General features: G+C 40.4%; 2 protein-coding genes and 2 non-coding genes across 4 annotated transcripts; 1 reads left to right on the forward strand and 3 right to left on the reverse strand.

Annotated features, from left to right (window-relative positions):
- Positions 1–1,295: 1,295 nt before the first annotated feature.
- Positions 1,296–5,922, reverse strand: LOC148355516 (RING finger protein 224). Its single transcript, XM_088349698.1, has 4 exons — positions 5,580–5,922; positions 3,166–3,506; positions 1,583–1,678; positions 1,296–1,507 (listed from the first exon to the last, which is right to left on the reverse strand). The coding sequence occupies exons 2-4, from the start codon at positions 3,483–3,485 to the stop codon at positions 1,462–1,464; spliced, it is 462 nt and encodes a 153-aa protein (XP_088205824.1). The 5' UTR covers positions 3,486–3,506; positions 5,580–5,922; the 3' UTR covers positions 1,296–1,461.
- On the reverse strand, positions 5,895–5,966 carry trnap-ugg (transfer RNA proline (anticodon UGG)). The gene has a single exon. It is a non-coding gene; the product is annotated as a tRNA-Pro (tRNA).
- A 385-nt stretch (positions 5,967–6,351) lies between these two features.
- Positions 6,352–6,423, reverse strand: trnap-cgg (transfer RNA proline (anticodon CGG)). The gene has a single exon. It is a non-coding gene; the product is annotated as a tRNA-Pro (tRNA).
- A 257-nt stretch (positions 6,424–6,680) lies between these two features.
- On the forward strand, positions 6,681–12,860 carry dtymk (deoxythymidylate kinase (thymidylate kinase)). Its single transcript, XM_088349692.1, has 5 exons — positions 6,681–6,884; positions 8,548–8,656; positions 10,530–10,620; positions 11,836–12,033; positions 12,591–12,860. The coding sequence occupies exons 1-5, from the start codon at positions 6,755–6,757 to the stop codon at positions 12,699–12,701; spliced, it is 639 nt and encodes a 212-aa protein (XP_088205818.1). The 5' UTR covers positions 6,681–6,754; the 3' UTR covers positions 12,702–12,860.
- Positions 12,861–15,432: the final 2,572 nt, after the last annotated feature.

A 15,432-nucleotide genomic window follows, 5' to 3' on the forward strand; every position in this document is an offset into this window, starting at 1 on the left:
TTAGACTAGAGGCTTTGTTGTCCTGTTCCAAAATTGCTTGTCCGTCTTGGATATTGGAATACTTGGATCTTTACTTCCCATCTGCACTATTATACAGATGTAGGTCCAGATCTCTATAATTCAATACTTGGTGCCAAATCTAGAAACGATGATTGCCTGAACTCCTGTTCAGCTATTGGTTTGGACCTTATCCAGACTTGAGATTATTGTTCACCCTTTGTGTAGGTTTTGGTCTGGAGTTTCATCTTCACCTTGGTCCAGACCAAAGTCTGGCTGTCAAACTAAAATCCAAAACTTGGTAACATTCTGTTTTTGGGTCAAGATGTTAGTGCAGACCTTTTCTAGACATATATCTAGTTTTTGGATTAACTCTCTCCATCCTGACTTTTGCCTTGATTTAAATCCAGTTTTTATTCTAGAAAACAAAATTTAGGACTGACTTTAGTCAAGATGATGGTGCAGACATTGGGTCTGCAATTGAGGCAGACCTTGTCTAGACTTGGACTTAACCTTTGAAAAACTTTGTCTGGGCTCGTGTCCACACAGTTGTCCATACGTTAGTCCTGCCATCGGTTTAGAATCCAAATAAAAGTCCTTAGTTTTGCCCTGAATGTATTTTTGCACAGATATTTGGCTACAATTCCCTTTGAGAGAAATTTACATTTTCTTTTAGCTGGTCTAACTCGTGTCAACAAATCCACACAAACAAACAAAAGTCTTGCTCCATCAACTGACCCGATTCCCAAGCAATCTTTAATCTCATGCTTGTCTCTTTGCTTTTTTAATGAAAGTGATGATCCACTATTTTAATGCGATCCCAACGCCGACTCTTTGCCAGATGTTGGATGAATGCTCTTCATAATCCCTTTTCATGCTTCAGGGAGTCTTTTGTGGCATGCTTCTGGTGTGTGACATTGGCGTTGTTCTATATAGGAGTTTTATCAAGTGTGTTATCGTTTTCAGACAAGACTGTTGTCAAGCAGATTGTTGTCCTTTAAAGCACAGTATTAAACGAACAAAAAAAAAAAAGAGTATCCAGAATTAAAGCTCATTCATGACCAGCCCGAAATTGATTTTTGGCGTATATGGCTGCCAAAGGCACTGAATGTCATAGAAAACAAAAGTAGATGTTGAATCCACTTTTTACAGCTACTCTGGTCTTCTAAAATAAAAACAGATTGTACATTTCATTCAGCATAAAATACATTCGTTCAGGAATTATTGTTCCTATAAAGTTTGGTATATTGCTACTAGAACAGATGACACCCAATTAAATAATTTCTACAACTACCATATGAGAATAAAAATATGGCATTTATTAGCATTGACGAAACTTCGGGGAAGTCCAAGTGTTTTTTTGAGGGGACCGTGTATGTTTTCTTTTAGTCCCGGTTGAACCAAATCCCAGAGCAGCTGCTGGGAGAACTAAACCCAGAATAAATAAATGGGAGTGGTGGAGGGTCATAACGTTTCTTGGCTGGAGATTCTGCGCCATGATTTCATTTCCCTACAACGACAAAATAAATGTAAAAATGGCCATCGTTCTCATTAAAGTCAGCGTTTCCGTTGCGGTCCCACTTACACGTTACTGCTGGGCACAATCTGCTCTCGGGGTCTCTTGGTAAGTGTAAATTTGCGGAAGATGGAGCACAACTTTATTTTGCTCCTCGAAGAATTACTAGCAAAAGAATAGAAAAAGTTTACATTTTTTTGTTGGTTAAATAAAAATCACAATTCTGAGAAAAAATGAATGTGAAAATAAGCATTTTCAACTAATAATCTAATACATATGCATGTAAACAGGGTTGGGTAGGGTTACTTTAACTTGATTACTTTCAATTACTTTTGGATTACTCCAATACCAAATATGCTAATAAAAGACAAAAGAAACTAAATATGAATAAAATTACTCAATTTTGTGCAGGCTTGGGGAGTAACGGAATACATGGAACGGCAAAAATGAATTTGGCAAGCTGTTAGGATTTATTTTCATTTTGTTTCTGTCACATTTTATGTTAGTTTTGCCAGAGATCAAAGCCAAGAGAGAAGGCTTACCACATGTTGTGAGTCATAATTGTATTCACATTTAGTTTCTTTTGTCTTTTATTAGCATATTTGGTATTGGAGTAATCCAAAAGTAATTGAAAATAATCAAGTTAAAGTAACCCTACCCAACCCTGCATGTAAAAGGGTGAATATTATGTATAAGTATGAAAGTATTCACCTATAACGTAAACATTGACAAAACGTGATAAATACAATAGACCCTGCGATACGGTGTACTTGCCTTACAACATTTTCACTCTATTGTATGGAATAAGATGTTTTTTCCGACCATCTTTTCGGCATCGCCCCCCACCTTACACGACATCAACAAGAATTATTTTGCGTGCCCCCCAAAAATCTTTGCGGCGTTCTTGCGTATAAGGAATAATTTTTTGAAAATGCCTGCATACTTTTGGTCAATGTCATAAAATTCTGGTCTGCCATTGGTTTGTGTCACAGCATCCGGAAAATACCGATTCAACATTAGCTGAACACCTTCTCACAATGCTTTTTTTGTCTCTTTAAGTTCTCGTGTACTTCGTAACAATCTTGCGGGTGAGTGCGACACAAAACGGTGAACCCCACTTTTTTGCGGTGGTACATTACATAAAGATCCCGTGATGGACAAAATCCATGAAGTAGAGAACTTTACTCTATTACAATTATACAATTAAATACTCTGTTTATAATAGAAACAAAAAAACAAATAGTTTTATAAGGCTTAAGCATTTATTTGACAATAAAAGTACTGTATCCGATTGCAGAACATAATGCATGATGAAAATCAGCGAAGCATCAAGACTGTGATAGGTGAACCACATAACGAAGAATTACTTCAGATATTTTTTCATACTGCAGTGATGTTTAAAGGAGAAGCAAATACATGATAACAATGGAAACAAAGCTCGCGATTATCAAGAATTATGAAGAGGCCACATGAAGCGCTACCCTCGGAAAATTGCTTGGCTGTAACCAATCGACGATTATATATGTGTATGGCAATCCTTGGAAGTGGAACATTTATAGGACGAGTTTCATTTTAAATCCTCCCTCGCCATTGTTTTCCCCTAGTTTGGCCCCAATCCTAATTAAAATATTTAGAAAGTGGCACAAAATTACCAACATCCCGTGGGCGCGGCTGCTGTCGCCTCTTTGTCATCTTCTAGGTCACTCGGTATCCGCTCCCACAGCTCGCTGTCTACCCACAGCGCCTCCCGCAGGCTGAGGCCGCGCTGCACGCAGGTGACACGGCGGCACAGCGGGCAGCGCACGCAAAGCGACAGGCCGACACCAGCCGGGCTTGAACGCCCTGGCGCCGCCATGGCCTCCAGGCACGCCTGACAGAAGGCATGGCGGCAGTGCAGCAGCCGAGGGATGCGCTCCGCCCGGGAAAAGGCAAGCAGGCAAACGCTGCAGTCGCCTTCGCCGCACAGCACCATGGTAAACACGCGTCTACGTCACTGCAGGGGGCAGGTTCAATTTAAAAAAAAAAAAAAAAAAAAAAAAAAATTAGCTCATACCCATCAATTTATACCTTTTTCCCGTATTTTATACATTTTTTGTGAAACTGATCTTGTTTTGCGTATTTTGGCTCCACCGGTAGTAGATGACATTGTAAATTGATATTATTGTTCGAGTTATCGACATAGTTGTGTATGTAAGGTTGAATATCACTTAATAAAGGGGAATTGAAATCATGAATAATGGGAGCTATTGTCAGAGAGTGACAGAAAGTTGCACATTAACTAGATATATATATACCACAGCCATATCCCCCTAGTGGGAGGTGGCTCGAGTCATTTCTGACTTTTTGGGAGATTGATTCAGAGGAGGGGTTTCCCAGCCCCCTCGCTCAACCCAACTGAGGTGTTGTGAGTCATTAGGTGACCAAACCCCCCTAATGCTGAACGCCAAGCAGGGAGGCAACGGGCACCAATGTTTAAGTCTTAGGTATGACTCGGCCGAGGCTTGAACCACAACCTTCCAGTCTCGGGGCGGGCGCCATACCCCCAAGGCCACCGAGCTTAACTAGATGAGCATTTTATTTCTGGAAATCACATCTTGATAGTTTTCGTTACAGTAGTCCCTCAGTTATCGCGGTTAATGGGGACCAAAACCACCCGCGAAAAGTGAAAATCCGCGAAGTAGCGACGCCCCTTCAAAAATGCTTTAAAAAAAAAAAAAAAAAAAATTCTTTTATTTTATCATTATTATTTTTAGACCCGCGAAGTTCTGAACCCGCGAACGTGGAACCGCGAAGTAGCGAGGTCCCACTGTATTTTATTTCCTTTGCTGCTTTTCACTTTATGGCCATATTAAAATAGAACTCAACTGCCTTATGAACATAATACCTTAAGCCTGTTTTTTAGACTAGTTGATTTAAAGGAGCAGCACAGAATTTGGAACTTTTTTTTACTCATGACCACCAGCTCCTAGCTTATGTCAGCGCTTTCAGGACACGTGTGCAAGTACGTGCATATCTTATATGCGCTGTAATAAATACTTGAAACAGGCCTCTATTTATTTTTTACCATTTTAATGCTACACAAACATATAAAGAAGAATGTGTGGACAATCAACAAGTCGCTCTCCACAACATTCCCTGCCCCCCATTCCTCCTACTTTATGTGCTCCGCCCAGAGCAGCTTTGCTAAAAGTAAGATAAAATCAGGTGTGGTAGGGAAAAATATAAGGGGTCTTGGAACTCTGTTGGAAATTTTTAACACGTACTTGATCGAGAAAATATACTTTCAACTTTTGTTAAGGACACCTCAAATGACGCACCACACCATCTCTCTGTTTAAGAGCCCAATATAAGTATTTGGCTTTGAGATTAAAGGCTATAGCCTTGGGGCCATTGGTGGCCCTCCAAAAAAATTTCAGCAGCCTATTAAAACATATTTGATAGTAAAAAAAAAAAAAGTTATTTTCAAACCCTGTATGTAAAATGCATATTCATTATGTGAGCCTTTTTATTTTTGTAAGTAGACCACTTTTGACTCATTGTTCCTGTGTTTGGTTCTAAAGATGGAGATGATTTTGGACTTCAGTGAGGGGGATACTGAAATCCAGGGGTCCGGAACCCATGGCTTGCAAGCCATTTACGGCTCTTTTCATGACACAAATTTCCTCTTTTGGTCCTTGCTTTCAACAATAGTCGACTGGGGGTAATGGGTTGTGTCCAAAACAGTGCAGTTCATTGATACGTTGTCCCGAACCAAAATCAAATGTGCTCTGCAAACTGGATAATGGATTGTTGCCACGGCTGATTTTCTCAAATGGTTCACTTAGTGTTTGTCAAATATATGTCACAAAACAGAAAATAAGCAAATGTGACTTGAAGTTAATGTTGAATGATTTTGTCATTTAATGTTTGGCTTTTAACTAGTGGGTCACCTAATAGTTACAGTGATACTTTCATACACAACACGTCATATTTTGCAAAAACGAGATGCAATAGAAAACAGTTAGCAACAGTTTAGAAAAGTTATTAAAATAAAACATGTGTTCAGGAAAGAAAGGCTGGCACTTACATTGTTCTAGACGAGAGGACTAATATTACTTCAGTGGAGTGACGCGATCGCCTGCGAGATGATTTGTCTTTGTGACTGAGAAGCTGTGCAGCTTGTGTCTCGCTCTTGTGCGAATGATGGGGGCGGTCCCTGGTTTGACTGCTTCAACGTCCGCACACGGCAGCTGTGGAAGCGCAGGGCTGGGGGGAGGCGGGCGGTCTTTTGTCCAGGGCAGATGGACGACGCAGACGGATGGGGTTTTAACGCCTTGGGCTATGATGCTTACGGTACGCATAACTATTATGTGTTGGGATATATTTTAGTTGCAAAAGATATGGGCTCGTCCGGGATTTGAACCCGGGACCTCTCGCACCCAAAGCGAGAATCATACCCCTAGACCAACGAGCCGCTTGTGTGATGATTTTGTCAATGGGTACATATCCATCAATATTTATGAAATGTGACAATGGAATAAGTCTTAACTCGCCTCTTGGGGTCACCGTATTGTTAAAAAAGAGAAAACATATATTTTTAAAAATCCTTAATTATATTTCATTTTACTTTAAATGCTATGAATTGTCCTTGATAGGTGTCAGGCAGAAACAATGAAATCTTATTTGTATTTACATTTCCAAGTAAGAATTATAAAATGAAAAATAGATGGTACTTAAAATGAGCTGAAGTAAATTCCAGATCGTGAGTAATGGAATCTTCGATGTTCCTCGTCCATTTTTATTCACAGAAGTTCTGAGAAATTTAAACGGGATAGGTCCAAATTACTATTCAAAATTATGGGCTCGTCCGGGATTTGAACCCGGGACCTCTCGCACCCGAAGCGAGAATCATACCCCTAGACCAACGAGCCGCGTGCCGTGTAAGACAACACCAATGATTGATAAACCTTCTGTACAGAACACTGTAGGACGAAAAGCATATTTATGTGTCACCGTCGTTGAAATACACAGCTATTTGGTAAGCAGGTGAAAATGCTATGCTATGCTAGCTTCCTCGCATCTTAGCGTAGCCTTCGACGTTCGATGCATCATTCGCTCTCATTCCACTGACGCCACTCTGGGGCGACATCATGACGTCACAGGAAACAGCAGATCGGAAGTACGGCTCCCGACTTCCGTGTTTACAATCTGTGAACGCGGGAAGCGATCTTGCGGCACATCCAGTATTTCATTTCTGTTGCTATGGCGGCCAAGCGTGGGGCGCTCATCGTGCTGGAGGGGGTGGACAAGGCCGGGAAGACCACACAGTGCAAGAAACTCGTCCAGGCGCTGCAACAAAGCGGACACCCGGCGGAAATGATGAGATTTCCCGGTGAGCCATCGACACGAGCTTTGTCAAGCGTGTCTTCGATTTAATATCTTAGTGGCCTAATCTAACGCATGCGTAAACCTACTGGATAATCAACAGTCACGAAATCAAACCTTTTTTATAGATTCAATTGATATGGACGCTAATTATGAGGAAATCATACTCAAGTGCAGGCGTAAAAAACAGCTTAATAAAACCACTAACTAGAGAGATCCCTCGGTTTTTTTAACCCACAAAGGAGTGATCCAGCGATAACTGAAGCATGAAGTAGCAAGGGGTCTCTGTATACTGTTGGTTAGTTTTGTGATTTTGTTTATTTAGCCCTGCGCATCAATATTCTTTCCTTATAGTTATTATTATTATTATTATTATTATTCACAGTGGTGGGCCGTGAGGGCCCGCAAGGCCTTCTCTGCTGGCCTAAATAAGTATCTGTATCATGTGATGTTATTATATTTTGTCCATCAATGCTTTCACTGTTTCTTCCGGGTTGCGTAGTTACCAAATTTGGGCTTTCATTCTCAAGCATTTATCACTTTTCCGCCATTAGTTGTTGGTAGGCTCATAAATCTACCCAGTGGCCTTCACCAAAAGATCTAATGGCTTTGGGGCTTTAGGTCAGTCTTTGAGAAAGCTGTTGGTTTAGCCAATCATATTCTGAGCCGTCGTTGAAAAATGTCACCAGTTTCACAAACTTTGACCAGCTAGGGAGCAGTAATCCACTAAAGCGATCGCGCCAACAGACGTTAAACAAGGATATGACTCAGTCTTGTTGACTTTAATAGCAAAAGACTGAACAAGTTTTGGGCGAGCAAGCCTTTCGCAAGCGAGAAAAAGGTTTAGCTCTCCACTTTCAGCCTAGAGGTAAGATATTAAGATGGAGCCCAAGCCCATTTCGAATTTCGTGCCAGTCGGGCTTGAAATGTCAATCCTTCCGTTCAGTAAAGGCCGAGCTTTTCTCTATTATCCACCCATCATCGTTCGTTGTCTCTGTTTAAACAGTGTTGTTTAACCTTTATTTTGTTACAAAATACAGACTTCATGTGTACAGGCCTTACGCTTGATCAATTCCAAGGTCAATATCGAAGGCTGATCCTACTACATACCTGTCAACCTGTACATTTTTGCCGTACAAAGTACGTTTACTATGCATTTTAAGACATGTGCGGCGTACGGGAAAATCTGTATGGAAAAACGCAAATTTGTTAATTATGGTTACCATCCGGTATACACCGACTATCACGAAATAGCAAATCAATCAAGTCAAACCAGTTCGCCGCGGAAGCCTCTATCTCGGTATGGTTTTTTTCCGTTGCAAATAAAGCGAGCGGTTTGATATAGTGAAAGGAAGTCCGTCTCTTTTTAGAGAACCGGCTTTTTCGGCTCAACTCATTAAAGAGAGCCGGCTCTCCAACGGCTCACTTGCTTTGATGCATTATATTACGAATGATGATGTTGTATAAAGAAGTTGGGAAAAAAAGGAAGTATAAAAGGAGAAAATAAAAAAAGACAGGTTTGTGGGTATCCCTTTTTTTATTTTGTAAGGGAAAATACGACATTTTGTAAGGGCATGGAGCCCTGGAGCTCGACAGGTATGCTACTAGCCCGTGAAAAGACACACAAAGGACTGATACCGTACTGAATGTTTGTCCTGGGTTGTTGGCAGATAGAAGCACGACAATCGGAAAGCTGATCAGTTCTTACCTGGAGAAGAAAAACGACTTGGAAGACCACACAGTGCATCTTCTCTTCTCTGCCAACCGTTGGGAGATGGTGTAAGTTAGCGCTGTCAACAATAAAACCATCCACTTCGGCTTCTTTAAGGTTTTCACTTTTTAGTTTTATTGACAACAAATGTACTGAAACCAAGTCAAAATTTATTGAGACGCTCATTTATAGGGTTGCATTATTGCCAAAATTGCACATGTCTGTCAGATCAAGTTCATCGGTCGTACTTGGTTTTACCTCTCGTGACGGTAAACATGGCTCGTATGAGTGCTAGAAATCCTTGAAATTGCTTGAAATGTAATTTTGTGTTTTCAAGGTCAGGAAATGCTTAAATTTTGGGTGAAGTGCTTGGAAATGCTTGAAATTATTTCAATTGCTGCATTTCTTGTTAGTCTAACTCAATAGACTATGCTTTAAAATGAAGATTTTTATTTTTTGGGTGGGGGTGCGTAAAAATGACGCAGATGGTGGCTCCAGTCCTTATTATGGAGGTATCATGTGAAGCGTTACTGCCCCCTACTGTCGCATCCAATAGGACAGGTTTACCAGAATAGTCATGGGAATTCCAGCTCTTTTTCAATAAGCGGCTCTTTTCTCTTGGTTCACTGAGGAGAGCTGGCTCTTTTGGCTCCCAAACAGATCTTCAGATTATTTCTTTTTATTTATTTTTTGTAATTTATTATTATACTAATAAAACCTGCACCAAATTATTTAGTAATTAATTATATTGCATGTTTTGCTGGGTATCCCTGCAAAAAAAACATGAACTATAGATTCAAATATTTATAGATCTACAAAAAATATTGTAAAATACAAAACAGTTTTAGATTTTTACACTACACAATGAACAGATTTAACTTCGAACAACAACAAAAATCCTTTAATATGCGCCTTGCATGGCTAACGCTGCTATCGGTGTGTGAGTGTGTGTGTGTGAAGGGGTAAGTGAAGCACATTGTAAAGCGCTATGGGAGGTCTTCAGTGACTTGAAAAGCGCTATATAAATGCAGACCATTTATATTTAAAATACAAATGTTCACTCTTAAATGCTATAGTTAAATTATAAAATGCCCCAAAAATACTATTTAAAATCTATTTCAAATCATTTAGCCACAGATCACCTGAAAAACATGCAAAAAATAAAAACTAGAATAAATAAAAAAACAAAAAAGAAAATATTGATTGAAAGATTAAATGTACTCTGCTTTGCAGCAATCTGTAGCACTAATATGAGTCCAGGTTTAGCTTATTTTTCTGTTTTTACTACTTTCTTTTTTTGTCTTTCGTATTAAATGAACCAACACCAAATGTGTTGTAAACAAGTGTAATTAGCCTAGTTGCACATGCACTATTGAAGCAGAATGGCAGAATTCATGTCAGTTTATAGCAGTCCATTGACACAAAAAGATCATAGATCATACATAGGAGCAGCCTTAAATCGCACAAAGTATGTGCCAGCAGCAAGATAGCGACTTTATTTTAGTCATCCAAGTCAACCACAAAAATCGTTATTTTGATCAGCGCTAGATTTCTTCCTTTGAAAGCTACTGGAAAAAATGGCCTTGAAAGTGCTTGAAGAGTGCTTGAATTTGGCCATGAAAAAGGTGACGAACCTTGTATATATTTTCTGTTTTATTTGACTATATAGTTAAAATTTCTTACTTTTATGCTAGACATTGCGACAACAACTTGGGGAAGGGGTGGGTTGATTTCACAGACTGCCAAAAATCACCCTTCCTCTGCACCAATAGAAGGGCAAATTTGGGTTTACTTCAGTCTCTGTCCCTGAAATCAAGTTAATCGGTCGGGCTCAGACTGTTTCAAGCTTTTATACCCGCAGGTCGGGTCGGGCTGCCTTTTTTTTTTAGGCCCGATCTTACCTATATTGACAGTGAAGCCCAACTTTTTTTTTTTATCCAGGCCTGAAATGAAGAGAAAATTGGAGCGGGGGACGACGCTAGTGGTGGACCGATACGCCTTTTCCGGGGTTGCCTTCACAAGCGCCAAACCGGTGAGGTTCTCCATACACAGCCAAAATACTTTAAAAGTCGCAATTTTATTTTTTATTTTTTTTTTTTTACTCACAAAAAGTAATTTTGGCTTTTGCTCAATCTACTGCAAGGGTTGGGAATCTATCATGAATACATTTGGCCTGGACAGAAAAATTGAATTCGGGCAATTATTCACCTGGTTATGAAAAGGGTGCAGTCCAGTATATGCAGGGGACACAGTCTCGACTACAATTTTCAATCAGGCTGTACATTCTCAAAGAATATTTTCTATCGAAGGTCCTTAAACACTACATGTTTACTCTTGAGATACTTTATGATGAAATCCCACAGAACAAACTGTAAACACCCCAAAACTCCAACAGAGCATTTTAATTGGTTGAGCAGTAGAAATGGGCGGAGCTCTAAGAACAGCATGCTCATTTCTTTCCCTCCCTCACCCAGTTGCTATTTTGTGATACGTATACAAAACAACCTTGCCCGCACCTTTTTTTTGGAAGACATTATTTAGGACAAATATGAGAGTCAAAATGGGCCTCATCACTCTGCAGAAGGGGGACACAGGCTCTGGCATTTTTATTTTATAGATTTTTATCAAATCATTATACATCCACAAGTGAAATAAAATGTGCTGAAGAATTAACTTTTGTCTGGAGAGTGAGTTTGGCAGTATTTTTTTCTGAAAATATCTGGTTTGGCTTTTTTTTTTTTTTTTTGTAAATATTTTTGCTTTTATGGCTTTTTGGGTCAAAGGGGTTCCCGACAGGGCAGCACGGTGGCGCAGTGGTTAGCGCGTGTGCGGCAGAGTTCTGAGATCAAACCCCAAGTGTGAAGTTTGCATGTTCTCCCCGTGCTTGCGTGGGTTTTCCTCCGGGCACTCCTGTTTCCTCCCACATTCCAAAGACATGCATTTCAGGTGGATTGGCCGGTCCAAACTGTCCCTAGGTGTGAATGAGCGAGTGAGTTGTCTGTCTCCGTGTGCCCTGCGATTGGCTGGCAACCAGTTCGGGGTGTACCCCTGCCCACTGCCTGAAGATAGCTGGAATGGGCTCCAGCACCCCCGTGACCCTACTGAGGATAAGCGGTACAGATAATGGATGGATGGGTTCCCAACACCTGGTCTAGTGCATCACTTTGGATTTGTTGGTCTTTAGCGCACCCTTGTGGGAATTATTTGTAAAAGCTCTACGTGGATATCGTTTTATTTCTAATTTTAGGGTTTCACTTTGGACTGGTGCTCCAAACCAGACGTGGGCCTGCCTAAGCCAGATCTGGTCCTGTTCCTGAAGCTGAGTCCGGCTGAGGCGGCTTTGCGAGGTAGTTATGGCGAGGAGCGTTATGAAGAAGCTGCCTTTCAGAGAACAGTGCTGGAGCGCTTTGGCCAGCTGATGGACGACCCGTCCGTCAACTGGAAGGTGAGGACCCCTGAGATTGTCCCACGTGCCCTTTCCTCTTAACCCAGGGGTGTCAAACTCATTTCAACTCGGGGGCCAAACGATAGAACAAACATTTTGTCGGGGGCCGGACTAGTAGATTAAAGAAAAAGAGAGATAAAGAAATAAGAGAAAGAGGGAGGGAAAAGGAGAGAGGGCAAGACAAAGAAAGAGAGAGAGGGAAAGAGCGTGAGAAACAAGAGATAGAAAGAGAAGTTTTGAGAGAGGGGGAAAGGAAGGGAGCGGAAGAAAGAAACCCAAAGAGAAATAGAAAGACAGAAGGAGAGGAAAGAAAGCACGAAGGGTAGGAAAAGAGAAAAAGAAAAAGGAAGTCAGAACAAAAGAAGTTAAAAAGACACAAAGAGACAGAGAAAAATAAATACAAGTACAGTGTCTGTGTCGAGGCACCTTTCTTTGGCAACATCAAGTTGACATATCTCAACCTGTAGCTTGTTTTTCTCTTGCGCTTCTCTGAGTGCGGGCCGCCTGTTCGACACCTGTGCCTTAACCCATCTGTGTCCCCTCCTTGCCCCGTTTAGGTGATAGACGCATCCGGGACAGTGGACGGCGTTCACGAGGACATAACCCAAAATAGCCTGGACGCAATTCACACTGCTCAGACGCAACCTCTGGGGGAGCTCTGGAAGTGAAAGGCCACTTTTCACTTCGCTCACTCGCAAAAAACATAAGTCGAAGTTGAACACTTTGAATGAACATAAAAAAGCTTTTTTCTTTTTATGCTTTACAAATGGTCGATTTTCAAAACACCTGAAAATGTTACAGAAAAATAAAGGAACCCAACACAGAAATATGTGTGATAGAATGCTACCAAATATTCAGGAATTGACCACACTTCTTTATAGTCAATTACAAAATATGCATTTTCTGTGAAAACTACAACGACTGTGCCTTGCTCATGGTGCTTTGTTGCCATTTGTTATACACTTGCAGTTACAGTATGGATTGTTTTTCACCTTTGACCTAAAGGGACCGTGTGTAATATGTAGCGCCTCCTAGAGGTAAAAGAAAAACTTTCAGTAAAAAACATTGATTTGAATACAAGGCAAAAATTCATGAACTATCATCCATCCATTGTCTGCACCGCTTATCCTCAGTAGGGTCGCGAGAGTGCTCGAGCCCATCCCAGTTGTCTTTGGGCAGTGGGCAGGGGACACCTTGAACTGGTTGCCAGTCAGTCGCAGGGCACACAGGGACAGACAATTCGCTCGCTCATTCACACCTAGGGACAATATGGACCAATTAACCTGACATGCATGTTTTTGGAATGTGGCAGAAAACCGGAGCGCCCAGAGAAAAAAAACCCACGCAAACACGGGGAGAACATGCAAACTCTGCACAGGAAGGCCGGTTGCTAGATTTGATCCCATGCTTGCAACAGACCACACAGTGCCATCTCATGGTCAACTATTACACACTGGGGCTTTAAAATGGGGGCCATACCAGCTCAGTAGCCTAGATGGTAAGGCGCCCGCTTTGAGACTGGGAGGTTCGGGTTCGCGCCCCGGCCGAGTCATTCCTAAGACTTAAAAAGTGGTCGGCGGCGCCCTCTCTTGGCTGCGGCTGCATCGGGTCAGATGCAATCGACATTTCGTTCTGTGTACATTGTTACACAGAATGACAATACAAGGAAATTATTATTATTATTATTATTATTATTTTACCATGAAAAAAATCAAAATCGGAAAATCTTCTATCCATTTTGAAAAAGATATTTTCAATGTTTGGCAGCTCTGGATAAACTGAAAATATTTTCTTTAATCTTGAGTTAAATTCAGGTAAGACTCAAATGATTAACCTATAGAAGAAAAGGTTTGATACACTTGGCGATATTAAAACTTAATTTTCTGTGAAAACTAATGACATCAGTGTTGGAGTTAGGTTTGGTGGCAGTTTTGTAAGATAAGGTTATGGTTAGCAGGGTTGGGTAGGGTTACTTTAACTTGATTACTTTCAATTACTTTTGGATTACTCAAATACCAAATATGCTAATAAAAGACAAAAGAAACTAAATATGAATAAAATTATGACTTACAACACGTGGTAAGCTTTCTCTCCTGGCTTTGTTCTCTTTGATCTCCGGCAAAACTAACATAAAATGCGACAAAAACCAAATGAAAATAAATCCAAACAGCTTGCCAACATCATTTTTGCCGTTCCATGTATTTTGTTACTCCCCAAGCCTGCACAAAATGTAATTTTATTCATATTTAGTTGCTTTTGTCTTTTAATAACATATTTGGTATTGGAGTAATCCAAAAGTAATTGAAAGTAATCCAGTTAAAGTAACCCTACTCAACCCTGATGGTTAGTTTTGGTTAGATGAAGCACTGGCAGCTTAATTGGTAAAATGGTTGCTCATCATCAACACAACAGTCTCAAAAGTACACATTTTGGGTTCAAGGTTTTAGTTGGAGCTCGGTTTGCGTTTTACTGGTTGGGGCTAGGGTTCGGGTTTTCATTGGAGTTAAGTTTTTTGTGTAACTAGGGTTGGAGCCATAGTTGTTTAGTTTTTAGTTTGGTGACTTTTGATTCCTTTTGGATTACACCAATACCAAATGTGCTAATAAAAGACAAAATAAACAAATAAAATCACTATATTTTGAAGAAAATTTACAATATCACCTTGTAAAATAATTGTACAAAACCAAAATCAGGTAGTGAAACAAAATGCTTAAATTTTAACCATGTAGTATATTATGTTTAGCATATTGAGCCAGATATGCTTTGTTTTTGTTCATATTAAGATCACATCAAGAACCCAATATTGTTTTAGACAACAAGTGTTCCCTTTCTAAATTTCCAACACACACTAGGACGTCGTCTCTTTTCTCCGTCTCTAGTGTCAGTCATTGAAATTATTATAAAAAAGACACATGTTAATGAATGGATGCTTGAGTGGATCCTGTGGAAGAGGGCACACAACTGCATTCATCATATTGATTTCAAGTAATGTTTGTTCGTTCTCGTTAGTTGCAATTTTATTACATAGCACTTTTCTGTCAGTTTTGCGACGTTTTTGGTCATATCGTCATGTTTTGGAGTCAGGCACCATGAGCAGCTCTGGAGGAGGATAGGGGTTGTTCCTGAGTGAGGGCGCATGTGTGTGGAATGAGCAGTAGGCAGGGAGAAAAGCGCAAATGGACAACAAAACTATTGCAAACAAGGAAAAAAGGAACGCACGCGGGACTTCATTTTTGTCCCTTGTAATGTGCAACATGAAATTGCTTTTGATTCAAATTGTAATCCTGCAAAGTAATCCTTATTTTTACAGAGTACGGACGCTCCCAGACCATTCGACTTGAGAAAAACGGTTGATACGAAAAACATTTTCAGGATGTCGAAAAATATCCGGACATTGTT

This window comes from Urocampus carinirostris, chromosome 12 (genome assembly GCF_059441175.1).
Source record: "Urocampus carinirostris isolate Australia breed hairy pipefish chromosome 12, RoL_Ucar_1.0, whole genome shotgun sequence".
Lineage (NCBI taxonomy): Eukaryota > Metazoa > Chordata > Actinopteri > Syngnathiformes > Syngnathidae > Urocampus > Urocampus carinirostris.

What these genes read in the sequence shown, in the direction of transcription:
- LOC148355516 (XM_088349698.1), bottom strand. Translation starts at nt 3,485, where the DNA reads ATGGTGCTGTGCGGCGAAGGCGACTGCAGCGTTTGCCTGCTTGCCTTT. An exon ending in GCCGCGCCCACGGGATGTTG is followed by an intron (nt 1,679 to 3,165) that starts GTAATTTTGTGC and finishes TTCTTTTGCTAG; the next exon opens with TAATTCTTCGAGGAGCAAAA. An exon ending in ATTGTGCCCAGCAGTAACGT is followed by an intron (nt 1,508 to 1,582) that starts GTAAGTGGGACC and finishes TTGTCGTTGTAG; the next exon opens with GGAAATGAAATCATGGCGCA.
- dtymk (XM_088349692.1), top strand. Translation starts at nt 6,755, where the DNA reads ATGGCGGCCAAGCGTGGGGCGCTCATCGTGCTGGAGGGGGTGGACAAG. An exon ending in CCTTCACAAGCGCCAAACCG is followed by an intron (nt 10,621 to 11,835) that starts GTGAGGTTCTCC and finishes TTCTAATTTTAG; the next exon opens with GGTTTCACTTTGGACTGGTG. An exon ending in ACCCGTCCGTCAACTGGAAG is followed by an intron (nt 12,034 to 12,590) that starts GTGAGGACCCCT and finishes TGCCCCGTTTAG; the next exon opens with GTGATAGACGCATCCGGGAC.